The sequence below is a fragment of the Acinonyx jubatus genome, chromosome B3 (genome assembly GCF_027475565.1).
Source record: "Acinonyx jubatus isolate Ajub_Pintada_27869175 chromosome B3, VMU_Ajub_asm_v1.0, whole genome shotgun sequence".
Taxonomy (NCBI): Eukaryota; Metazoa; Chordata; class Mammalia; order Carnivora; family Felidae; genus Acinonyx; species Acinonyx jubatus.
Window position 1 is genome coordinate 104384544 of NC_069386.1, and position 13655 is coordinate 104398198.

The 13655-nt window shown below is 42.1% G+C and overlaps 1 protein-coding gene across 4 annotated transcripts in view; it reads right to left on the minus strand.

Annotated features, from left to right (window-relative positions):
• Nucleotides 1-13655, minus strand: part of RTN1 (reticulon 1) — a 351234-nt gene that overhangs the window by 5344 nt on the left and 332235 nt on the right. For all 4 annotated transcript variants that reach the window (XM_053224512.1, XM_053224513.1, XM_027065842.2 and 1 more), the window contains 4 exons: nt 4853-5060; nt 2291-2429; nt 797-866; nt 1-47 (listed from right to left, as the gene is read on the minus strand). In XM_053224512.1, coding sequence (XP_053080487.1) covers nt 1-47; nt 797-866; nt 2291-2429; nt 4853-5060 — 464 coding nt within the window. The remainder of the gene's footprint in view (nt 48-796; nt 867-2290; nt 2430-4852; nt 5061-13655) is intronic.

A 13655-nucleotide genomic window follows, 5' to 3' on the forward strand; every position in this document is an offset into this window, starting at 1 on the left:
CTGGTGCTTAACATACACTACAGGTAGAGTAAACATTGAAACCACAGCTGGGATGAAAAACAAATACAGTATTAAAATTCTGAGAGTTATCAGTGAGAATAAGCTTTTAGATACATCTTTATATAATTATGTAATCTTATAGCATTATTTTATGGTAGCTAGCATTCTAGCTAAAAGATGGCAGGACTGGGGGCACCTGGGTGGCTCAGCTGGTTAAATGTCCGACTTCGGCTCAGGTCATGATCTCACGGTTTGTGGGTTTGAGCCCCGTGTTGGGCTCTGTGCTGACAGCTCAGAGCCTGGATCCTGCTTCGGGTTCTGTGTCTCCCTCTCTCTGTCTTTCCCCCAGCACCCCCAGCTCTCTCTCTTAAAAAAATAAACATTAAAAAAAATTTAAAAAGGTGGCAGGACAGTCCATAAGGAAAACAAAGGGATGTTGAGCCCTTTACAGATACTGAGCCATTATTCCCAGACTCATTCCAGGAATGAGGGATGGATTGTGCCTTCCCACAATGAAAATTAATTTCTATCCATAATTGCCTACTGCAAACAAATATATATTAGAAACCAAATAAAACCAGTTGTGATTCAAGAGAAAAAAAATCCTTCAAACTAAGAGATTCATTATTAATGTATAATATACACTCTTAAATTGAACTATGATGGTCAGGGAAATGCCCTGTACTATGGTGTTGTTTCTAGGACTCTACCACAGCAAGCTCACAGCTAACAGCATAGGAAGCTTTATGCTCGTGGAGAGTGTGAAGGAAGACATAACATGCTCATCTGTCCTTACCCATGAGCAGCAGGGTCAGCCCGTTGAAAAGAGCGCCAACGTAAGTCAGGAGCCACATCAGGACTGCAAACTGAAGAATGGAATCTTTATCAGAGCTTCTAAAACCATTTGTGACAGATGAGCGTCTTATTTCATTGACTTTTTTTAGATTAAAAATGGAGGGAAAATACACCATTTCAATAAGAAATGTAAGCATTTAAAGTTCATCACAGAATTACTGAAAGAGAACCTAGCCTTTACTTCTCTTAGAACCTTTTGGACATCTTTGTCAGAAGATTTGAAGGACTCCATGAAATAATAAGGGAGGGGTCAGCAAACTATCGCCCTTGGCCTGTTTTTTTATGGGCCCATGAGTTAAGAATAAATTTCATATTTTTAAATGGTTGAAGAAAACCAAAGCAAGAACAACATTTTGTGATATGTAGATATGATATGAAATGCAACTTTCGGTATTTATAAATAAAGTTTTATTGGCACACAGCCACAGCCATTCATTTATGCATCATGTATGGCCGCTTTCCTACTATGATGGCAAAGCTGAGTAGCTGTGACAGAGATTATGTGGCATGCAAAGCCCTTTACAGATAAGGTTTGATGACCTCTGCTCTAGCCTGTATTTTTACATTACAAATACAAGTAGAAACATCAACCTAAAAGCCCTTGGGTCAGTAATTATCATCTCCCTGGTATCTCTCTTCAGTCATTACTTGGAAAGTAGTATTATTCCAGGAGAGCATCTTCCAAGGCCACATCACTCACTTTTCCTTCTGCCCTTCCTCAAACAGTTGTTGGGCAGCCCCGGCGACAAGACCCCTGCCCAGTGTGCGTACAAAGCACTCTGGGAGCACAGGGAACTCACAACAACCTCGCTCAGGCCCTGCTGAATCATGCCCCGTTGACTTCAGTCTTATACATACACCACAGGGTGGGCTGAGCAGCTTGTTCAAAGAAACCTAGTAAGTTCAGTGAGAGTGCCAGGAATCACACACAGGTGCCAAGGTCCTCCATGCTTCCGAGGCTCAGTCTCACAGCACACACCAGGTAAGGACACAGGGACATCTCACCATTAGGACTCCACAGAGTTTCTTTCAATGAAAAAAGCATATATATATTTTTCACATTTCCAAAACTAGAATTTTTAAAGAACTAATTTTAGGAAATTGGCCAAGGGACTGAAAATGATAAGAAGAAACAACCTGGTGTGTTGTGAAAAGTATAGAATTAGAAGCCATGTGACCCTCGGTTTGATCCCAGCCAGTGACTCGCTGGGCAACCTCAGGCAAGTGACTTAGCCTCTCTGAACCACAGTTGTGGCATCTGTAAAATGAGAGGATTGGACTGGATGCACTCCATGGGACCACACAGCTGGAGGTTTTCTCACTCTAGAATGTAATTAGCACTTGCCTCTTATTCCCCATTATGTGGTGGTTTACGTTATACCATTAGGGAAAACAAAACTCAAGATTGTCAAGTGAATGGCTTAAGCAACCATACTTTTAAGGAATCCACCAGGTCCTGGACAAGGAAGAGCCTCCTCAGTTCTTTAAGTGTGTTGTTCACATAGAACTGCAGACAGTCTGTGTACTTCTGGATCTGCTCCTGAGAAAGGGTGATCTCGAGCTCCAAGTAGGTCCTGTCAACAAACCATCCCCAGAGAGCTCCATCAGAGGTAACCATGAAACAGCTGAGTTTTCCTCCTCCCACTCTGAGGACAGCCAGGCCATCTCTGGGGGCTGTACGCCAGCCAGTGGGCTGCAGGGACCATACACACCCACTTCCAGTATACTGGAGAACCTGGGAATTATGGCCGTTAATGGTGTGCTGTGACTGTTTCTGTGTCCCCAAGACAGCATGACAGTGTGAGCTGATGATTCAGAGCAACTGGCTTGGACCAGGGAGAAGTCAGTCCAGAATCAGCTCATTCACTGAATTCTCCATAAATCCCTGGTCTGCCAGGTAAGTTGTGAAAGTCCTCATTTCTTCTTGGCTGCATGGAGATGGTTTATTTTTTTAAATAACAGAGGTATCTGAAAATCCTAGCTGCCAATCATTGCTCATCACCTCAACTTTAATATTCCGTGTTTGCATTTTGGAAAATACTCTCAGGTTTTATCTGGAGAGCTCTGAAAGCTCAAGAGACCTGGCCCCTATTCAAAAGCTCACTGTTTCTACTAAGAGCAATATTTTTAGTGACTGCATTTTTCATTTGTTCAAACGATGAAGTGTAACTATGGGCAGATAAACCAGGCTCCCCATGTAGTCCATCCTCCTGTTTGGCCATGTTCCCCCACCGAGGGCCCATCCTCTCTACCTCCTCCCCTCCTTCCGTTCTGTTTTAAGACAGCACTATGTTATCTACCCAGAGGATATTTCTAGATATCTTATCTAGATAAGTGCTTATCTAATTCTGAGAATTGAGAGGGAAAAAATAAAGTAGCATTTGGTTTGAATTTAGAGAGCTTACAATGAAATCTTATGGCTTTCCTACTCTTTAGGAAAAAATACAGAAAAATACTGATTTGTCTAGTTAAGTTTTGATCCCAAAATGTGCTCCTAGTCAGGTATTCCTTTTACTGATAAAAACAACTCAACCACAGGGAAGTTTTGTTTTGTTTTTGTTTTTGTTTTAAAGCGTTTCCTAAAGGAAGAAAAATTAGTTAAACTAATTGAACATGACAGTCTTGGGGGGCCAAGAATGTGAAAGAAACTAGCCTTTCTTGGATGGCTGAGGGCAGAGGCTGAGGCAGAGCAGGACTCTGAAGATGTGAACTCTGGTCACAGGCTGGTAGGCATGGTATAACCCTGATGTGAAGACACTGCACTTCCACGCTTTCCCCCCTCTGGGACAGGAATTTGTAGAGACAAGTTATAGCCCAGAAGACCCATTAACTGCATTAGAAGAAAGCCCAATACATCCCAAGGGCAAGAGTGCTCAGACTGTAACTGACACCGAGGCCAGGAACCAGAGGCTGGGAAGGGAGGTTGGATGTGCAGCCTTTTCCCTTCTGTCCCCAAAACACAGGCATCTTTTCACCTTTCAAGGGCCCGGTGCCCTAAGGTCTTCATTCAGCTTACTGGTGTGGGTGAGCCAGGGAGGATTTACTGAGTCTGGCCCAGAAGCCATCTGCAGCAGCATCTACAAGGCTCATCCAGGACTCAGAACTGTCCCCTCCGTTACAGGAACTGAGGACACCTATAGTACAGCTTGCACTCCGGGGCCAGCAGCAGGGGAGGGGGTGACTCTGACAGTCAGTGCTGAAATTCCCCGGACTCACAAGCCAGAGTCAGGAGACAGATTGGGGTGGAGTTGGGTGGCATGCAGCTGGCAGGACTATTGCCTCCCTCTGCCCTGTTTCATTCATCCTTAGTATATGGCTTTAAAAACAATTTCTCCTCTTTAATGTTCATTCTAGTCAGATTTCCCTAGTATAAAAATGCAGAGGAGGGCACGTTATAAGACTATTCATGAACTTGTACCCCTCAGAAAGTTGGCCCTTTGGTATGAAGCTTCCAGAGACCATAGAAATAAAAATCCAAACACCCTAGCCCTGACTCTGTGCTATTTACTGGCCATATGACCTTGGGCAAGTCACTTTATGTCTTAGAGCCTCAGTTTTCCCACCTGTACGTAGAGATTAATTACACTGCTCTGCCTTCTTCACAGGGTAGGGAGGATTAATTGTTGCTTACTCCTTAAATTATAAAACATTGTGCACATATAATGGATTATGATCACTATTAGTAATAATTAAATATAAAATATGAAATATAAGTGTATGCTCTATAAATTTATATTAAATATGCAGCTTAATTCATTAGTAATAATTAAATATAAAAACTCAATACAGCAAGTAAGTGTTACAATGGGGATAACGGGGTTTGCCTTAGAAATTCACCAGAAATATTAGCTATTAGAAGCCAGGGCATTAAAGAGACTCAGAGACATCTGTCAGGTCCCAGAGACATATCACCCAAATGCCCAGGAGCTGAAACAGAGTCAGGGGGAAGGAGCCCCGTGAGAGACCAGGCAAGGACTGGCCCAGCTGGGGTACTCACTTGAAAGGGTGGCCCTCGTCGGTTTTCTGCACCGCTTGTAACACAGACTTGTAGATGCGGAAACTGATGGTGGCTGAGAGTGCGGCAAGAGCCAGGTAGGCCACGACACTCACAACGCTGAACTGGGTCAGGGAGAAGAGCAGTAGCAGGAAGCTCCCGAACACGATCCCAGTCTGCTTGATGTCCCGCCAGTAGAGCAGGTCAATAGCTGTGGGGAGGAGACCAAAGCCACACACACACTTAACACTGGCAGAACTGCATCGGGACTCATTCCACGGAGCCATGGTGGCCGCAGGTCCTCACCTCGACTCAGGATTCCCAAACACCAGCAAGCAGACACAGGGCTTTGGCCAGGGCACTGGCTGCCATTGTGTTTTGCTTTGAAGACTCTTTCCTGTCCCTGAGGACAGTTTATAAATTGCAGGTAAGAAAAGGCTGGTGAGTCTCCAGCGACCATACCTCTATGAGTGCATCTTGCGGGGCCACACCGTCTGTGACTCTGAAACAAATCTCAAAGTACAGAGGACTCTGAAGTACCTGCTCCGCCTCTCTGGAAGGTACTGACTGCATGCATCTTGATACCCTGCTGACAAGGTTATGTCTTAATGGTGGCCTGGAGATGTGCACAGCAGTCATGTGACTGTTCCTGCTGCTCAGAAAGGGCAGGAACAATGAAAAGGGAGGTTTCAGAGAAGTGGTACCTTCAGAAGCATGGCGACAGGTCCAGAGACCCCAGCCAATGGCAAAGGTTTCTGAGTAAAGACACGGCCTGCCACCAAGGCCAGCAAAACTGAAAAGTTAGTAGCTATCTCAAGAATCCCTGAAGCTGACACTTGGATTAAACCATTTTGTACAACATAATTTATTCACTCCTATTATATGATTTAAAAATACGGAATGCAGCTGTAAAAATCTAGATCACATCTCTCACTCAGTTATTTCCCTCTTTTGCTTACAAACAAAAAACTGAGTTCAAAAGAACAAAGCCACAGTGCTTCAAATATGGTACAAAATGTAAATATTTTCCATATTCCGGTCACCAGATTATGAAAAAAACAAAGAAGCCTTGCTGGAGAATGCATGCAAATTTATTCTCCAATTAGGCAAGTTACAAACGTTGTTTTGAATTGAGATACAATTGGGACGCCTGGGTGGCTCGGTCAGTTGAACATCCAACTTCAGCTCAGGTCCTGATCTTGAGGTTTGTGAGTACAAGCCCCACATCGGGCTCTGTGCTGACAGCTTAGAGGCTGGAGCCTGCTTCAGATTCTGTGTCTTCCTCTCTCTCTCTGCCCCTTCTCTGCTCAAGCTCTCTCTCTCTCTCTCTCTCTCTCAAAAATAAACATTAAGAAATTTTTTCTAAATAAATACATTGAGATATAATTGACAAATAACATGGCATAAGTTTAAGGTGTACAACATGTTGATTGGATACATTTAAATATTAGAATAAGATTGCTACCAGAACATTAAACTAACACCTCTATTATGGCACATAATTATCATTTCTTCTGTGGTGAGAACATTTAGGATCTAGTCTCTCAGCAATTTTGACGTTTATAATACAGCATTGTTGGCTACAATCACTATGCTGTGCATTAGATCTCCAGAATTTACTTACCTTCTAGTTGTGAGTTTGTACCCACCAATCAACAACATCTCTCCAGTCCCCCGACCCCCTAACCCTGGTAACCACGATTCTACTGTTTCTACAAGTTAGGCTATTTTAGATTCCACATATAAATGAGATTAAATCATATTTGTCTTTCTCTGTCTGACGTATTTCACTTAGCATAATGGCCTCAAGGTCCATCCATGTTGTTGCAACAAATGGTTTTTATCGAATGTTACATGAATAAATTTTCAGAAAGAGAAAATGAGACACAAAATCCCCATCTCACACCCGAATGAAAATGGCAGTTGCTTCATGTGCGGTATACCCAAAGGCAGCTGGTTTACTAAAGGATTAGATATCAGTCATTTGCTCAGAGGAAAACGGAAGTGGCCAGGTTGAAGAGAGCAGGAGCTGCTCCCATCATACACAGGTATGCAGCTAGCTGAAGGACCAGTACTGAAAAGGTCACATAGCCTGTGGCAACTCTCTGACGTTCTAGAGGGGATATAAGGAGTGTTGCGGAGCAAAGTTTTAACCCTCCGCAACAGTTTTACCTCAGGCTGGCTGAAGAGGAAATCAAGGACTTAAGGGGTGGGGTGGGGGCTCTTTTATAACAGGCTGAGGATACCTCAGCAGCGTGAAGCTGGAGGAGAATTTACTTTTTTAAAACAGTTTATTTATTTTGATAGGGGTGGGGGGGGGAGGGACAGAAAGAGAGGGAGAGAGAGAGAATCCCAAACAGGCTCCACATTGCAGAGCTCGATGTGGGGGCTCGATCTCATAAACCGTGAGATCATGACCTGAGCCAAAATCAAGAGTTGGATGCTTCACCGACTCAGCCACCCAGGCGCCCCGAGAGAACTTCCTTTTGAGCGGATCTGTCATCCTTCTCCACCGACTCCATATCCACCATGACCCGGTCCACCAATGACATTAACACACAAGATTAGAGTAGTCTGCCATTTTGTTGGGCAAAAATTTGTTCTTACAACACTTTTGTGATGCAGGAAGTAGAGGAGAGAATCACAAGCGTGTTTTGGTGTGAAACAAAAGATTTTTCTTCTCTTGAGTGGGGCTGGTTCTACAAGTAGGTTTCCAGGGGCAAAGGAAAAGCACTGCTGCTCTAAAGCCCCTCTCTTCTCCCAGGCCCAAGCACCAGTCACATGGACTGACATTCTAATATTAGAAATTCACTGCTTTAGGTTAATCCTTTTTATCTTTTTTTTTTTTTTTAAAGAAGGGGATAATACACTGAAGATGAGCTCACCATTAACAACAAAATTCAAATGAGTTTACCAATTGTGTTTTGTTTTAGAAGAGTTTGTTGAGACAAGAGCACCAAAGTAACACTCCTTTTCAGACAGAGAAGAGGGACGGATCTTTTGGAAGACATGACAACAAGAAACCCCTGGGCTTCTGAGGGCAGGTGATAGAAGTGGGAGAAGGGATGTTCCCAGAAGCCTAGCGCCCCCCTGTTGCGGAAGGGATCTGGAGTAGCACACTGAGGGAAGTCCAGGCCAGCAGGGCTAAAGGTCCCTAGGGAACTGAAGCCTCCTAGCATTTATTCTGTTGGGGAGGTGGGGGGAGGGAAGGAGAACAAAAAGACTAAAACATCACCATTATCTGCAGGGTTGCCTCTTTTACGTTTTATTCATTTATTCAGTATTTATTGAGTAAGAACTTTATTTTAAGTGCCAGGCTTTGTGCTAAGTCCCAGGGATACAAAAATCAATGAATTGTTAAAAAAAAGAAAGAAAGAAAGAAAACCCACCCACAAATAACTTGTAATCTTCTATTGCATGACACCCCTAGATTCACATGGCAGACACGTTTAGAAACAAATACATTATAAGACAGAATGATTTGTGCTAAAGGGGGCACTCCTTAGTACTAGAGAAGGTGGGTTTACCTACCTCTGAGATGATGTGAAGTGGCATGGGAGACCCTGCGAGAAACTTTCAGGCAAAGAAAATATAAAGTTTGGTATTATCAAGTGAACCCCCACTTGATAAGTCACTTAACACTTGTTAAAAACGGTGTACCCTTCTAGAAAAGCCTTCTCAGTCTCTGGATACCTGTTTAAATAGCCAAGAATGGCAGGCACCAGGTAAGGGCTTTATGTGAAGAAACTATGGGCAGAGAGTGTGAACTATCAACTAAATTAGTTTGGTGTAGTCATTACACAGCAGGTCTTTCCATCAACGTGTTAAGATTGTTGGAGATTTCTGGGGTATCTGGGTGGCTCAGTCGGTTGAGCGTCCGACTTTGGCTTAGGTCATGATCTCATGGTTCATGGGTTCGAGGCCCGTGTCGGGCTCTGTGCTGACAACTCAGAGCCTGGAGCCTGCTTTGGATTCTGTATCTCCCTCTCTCCCTGCCTCTCCCCCTACTCTCTCTCTCTCTCTCTCAAAAAAAATAAAAAATAAAAATAAAACAAACAAAAAGATTGCTAGAGGTTTCTAATTAGGAGGTTAGCAAAAGATATCTTACAACATCAATGGGATGTTTATTCTGAGTACTTTTCTGATATCATCAGCTATTTACGTAGATTCTGAAATGTTCAAAGCATCCTCTGATAGTATCTCATTTACACCTCACAGTCAACTCTGCTGGATAGGTCTACGTATAACAGATAAAGAAGTTAATGAAAGAAAACAGTTGCCTCTCTCGCATTATATGGTTATAGGTTAAACATTCCCCAAAGTATGCAAAATTAATTTGAGCAACCTGATTTATTTAAATCTGCTTCCAGAGCTAGATATTGAATGTGAAAAAAACTTTTAGGTGATAACATGTCATTATCAACAGTAAATAGTTATTGGCCATCTATTCATCTAGTGAAACCAAGAACGAAGACATCATACAATTCCGTTCCTGCTTTTAAGGGACTTAAGATCTAGCTGGGAAGACTGGTGCTCATTTACAAAATGCTGAATCAGTACCAATACATTTTGTGCTGTTGGAAGTGGCAAAAGTTGAGTTCAAGGAAGGGACAGTGCTGGAATTGATGAAAGAGGACGTGGGATGGTTTGTGAATGTAGCGAACAATTTGTTAAGGAGATGGAGTGGATAAAGGGAAATATTATGAAGGATTAGTCAACAAGAAGGGTGACTAATTAGCCGTGGGAGAAAGGAGGAAGAGCTAATTAAGGGTGAAGGCAACATTTCAAAGCTGGGTGACTGAGTGATTAATATCACTGACAAAAACAGGAAATCGGAGTGGGAGCTGGTTTGGGATAAAGTGGACACTTGCTTTTAAACCTCCAGGTTCTAACACGATAACATCAAAAAAGGGCATTTTGACACAGTCTAGGGCAGAGATGGGATAGGGATCACAGGTGAGATGAAGCTGACAGTTACAATACTTCCTAAATTTCATAAAGCTTAAAAACCAAATGATTTGGGTTTTCTATAGGCTTTGTCACAGAAGCCCTGAGTTAAATGGTCAGTAATATCATATTCCAATGATATTGAGATGAATATGCACAGTAGGAAACTGGAAATGCAAGACTGAAATTTAGTAAGGAGGGCTGAATATGAGTAGAAAGCATGATTGCGGCCACGAGAGTGGAGGAAGCCCCCATGACAGGAGAGACTAAGAAATGCAACTGAGAATGAAACCATAATTTAAGATTCAAAGAAGTAAATGGAGCATATCAAAGGAGTCCCGTCTGAGTGTCAGAATGGGTACCCCAACAGTGTAGGTTATGGCAGTCAAGAAGAAGGAAACTTCCCAGGACAAAAGGGTAGACTACAGTGAGGGGTGCTGATGACCTAACAAGGGAAATGATAATCGAGAAAGGACCCTGGATTTGGAGACTGGAAGGTCACTCATAACTTGGCAGGGAGTATTAGCAGTAGTGAGAATGGAAGCCATATTGTAAAGCGTTGGATAAATGGTGGGAAGTTCAAAGTAATGAAGAAGATGGCAAATACAATGGTAGTTTGGGAAAGTAGCAGCAAACGCAAACCTTTAGGTTGAGCAAAGCCTGGGGATATTAATAGAAAGGGAGGAGTGAGGATCCTGGAAAGAGGGGAGATTTGGCTGAGCAAAATCTCAGAGAAGGGGCAAAAGGATGGGATTAGCCATAGCTCTTTGTTTTCAAAGAAGGGAGAAGAATGAAAAGAATGGGCAAAGAGGGAGAGACATTTGGGGAATGTATGGGTGTGGCTACAAATATGAGTTGAGGTGGGAAGGGAACAACATAGAGTGACATAAAGTGGCTTGAGGTAGATTTACTCAAATCCTGGAAAATGAGTTATGAGGTCTTCTTGAGACTGAGGAGGATAAGGATGGGGCTTGAAGAATTTAGGAAAAGTCCAAACCTGCCTTGTTTAATACAGTAGTGATGAGCCACACGTGGCTACTGAGCACCTTAAATGTGACTAGTCCCAAATGAGACATGCTGTAAACTACCTATCGGATTTCAGACTTAATCCAAAACAAGGATGTAGATTATACATATAATACTTTTTATATTGATTTTGTTGTTGAAAGACTAGTACTCTGGATATGTTGGATTAAATATGTTATCAAAATTAACTTTATCTATTTCTTTTTTACTTTATTATTACTATTATTAATTTTATTTATTTTGAGAGAGAGAGAGAGAGAGTGGAAGGGGCAGAGAGAGGAGAGACAAAGTCCCAAGCAGGCTCCACACTGTCAGCACAGAGCCTGACATGGGTTTCAAACTCATGAACCATGAGATCATGACCTGAGCTGAAATCAAGAGTTGAATGCTTAACCGACTGAGCCACCCAGGTGCCCCTCTTTTTACTTTTTAATGAAGAAGCTACTAGAAAATTTAAAATTTCTAGGTAATGACTCACATTATAGTTCTATCGGACAGTGCTGATCTAGAAAAATACAGTCTAAATTCAGAAAGCAATCAATAAAAGGGCTGCCAGAAAGTAAAGAGGGTTTGGCTAAAGTCAAGGATCTCTAGTGACTGACAAGCAGCCAAGACTGTTGGAAACTGATGCGCTGGGGGAATGGCAATGGCTGCGTGTGGTCAGAGTGACAGCAAATGGCCCATGATGATTCAGTAGGAAGGGTAGGAAGTGGTGAAGTGTGATCAGAGAAGAGAATTTCTGTGTTCCAATCTGCTGTGTAAATGATGATTTTTCACATTTTAATTCTGCTTAGAGTGATGTAAACTTGTGTAGGAAGGTTATAGCAGCTGATCCAGAAAAAATGGGTATTTGAATAAACTTTCCATAAAACCAAAGTAAAAAAAATATAAGTAACTCTATAACTGCAACAAATTAACCCCCATAGTCTTTGGTAAATTACTGTATTGCTTTGTCAATTGCAAAAACCAAAGTTACTTTGCTAAAAACCAAGGAGCAATGCATCGGCTTTGAAATGAGAGATCAGTACATCCTATCAATTGATAAATGGACTGGGCTTGGTGATCTCATCTTAGTCCCCAAACCACATGTGGGAGAACCCACTGCAGCTTGCCTGGGGCTCACCTAGAACTAATTCAGTCAAGGGTGAACTGGCAGATTTGGCAGATTTGAAGATTCCTGATTTCGCATGCAGAAATCAGAGCTATCCTTAATTTCCATAATCCAATCAAGAACAGAAAAGAAAAAATAGAAGTGATCCAAGGTTTGAGTTAATAGCTAAATGGAAATAAAATGCTATGTCAAACTTCTAGAGAGAGAGCCCTTAGCTGCTGCCCAAAATGTTTTGGTTGAGGAAACCATTTTAAGTGTAGTCAATTATATGATCCAATAGCGGTACAGTATTCAGAAAGTTTATTAAAAATGTACGAAATGAAAGGCAGTGGTGCAGCTACTCCTATTTTATTTATAAGGCAAAATGTGGTATAAATGGATAACAATGAAATGGCAATAAATTGTGCACAATTATCTGCATTATTGCACCATATTCTTAAATGTGTTTATTTATAGTCCATCTTGGTCCAGTAAAGATTTCAGGCAGCACTGCACCACTTGCTATGTGATAAGTAAGTGCTACTTTATAAAAGGCCAAGGGAGAAAATCCTGTTTATAGATAGTATCAGCATTTCATTGAAAGGACTGTTGAAAAATTACATGCTGTTGGCTTTACATTTTAGTAAGCTTCCGATAATTGACTACAATACTTGACCACCTTCTGAAAAGGATTAGAGGCTCAAAAAACCTCACTTCTTTACAACCCAGTGTCCAAAGCAGTGACAGCCAGTTTCTCTGATCTTCACCGCCTTTTTCAGGCCGACAAAATATCACACCATAAAGAGCTAACAAAAAGAAACAGCAGTAACTTTCCCTACTTTAACTTTCCCTCGTTTGCCATCAAACCAGAGAAACATAATGGGAACTGATGTCATACAAGACATTAAACATGCACGGTGACCTTCAAAGATGACATCTCCTAGTCAACTACTCCATGAGTTTCCTTTGCTATGAAATGGGCTCCTACATATATTTAAACTTTAAATGGTAATCCAGAGGGAAACTGCTGGAAGAGACCTTTGCTGATAAAAACACCTGCAGTGATTCCATTTTCCAGGCTCTTCCCTCTCACTGCATAAATGCAGTCAATATGACTGTGAAGAGAAAAATGCCAACACTATTATTTCTGGATGTTTAAATAATTCAGCAGATGTTTCGAATGAGTAGATACATTACACCTGGCATTCTGTGTAGACAGTAAAAGAACAGAGCATTTAATCCACAGGCTACTTCTAACCAGTAGGACCACATTCTCCCTGTGCTTGGAAATGAACGCAGTGGTGCTCAGGCCCGTTGTCACCTGGATGGGGTAGAATTGGCCAGGAAATGAAACAGCAGGGCCCAGTATTGAAGACAGTGTGGCCAGATCCTCCTGCTAAATCTTTTAGCAAATGGACTCATTTGGAGGGGTCTCAACAGGGCAACTGGCATCAAAAGAAGAGATGACCATATGGAGAGAAAGACAGGCTTTGGGCACACGGTAGCTGAGGGAAGCACGCACACAGAGAGATTTGCAAGGTAGTAAGTAATGGATGTCCTCATGTGCTTTTCCTTCCTTTAAGCTTTCTGACTTGATCAAAATACAAAACTGTTCATTTGGTTGGTGGTAATCAGTCACAATTGTCTGGGCCCTTGTCTGGGCCACATCTTATAATCCATCATTGTATTGGAATAGAAAAGAACCATGGAGGTAGACAGCTATTGCTTCTTTATAGACACGGA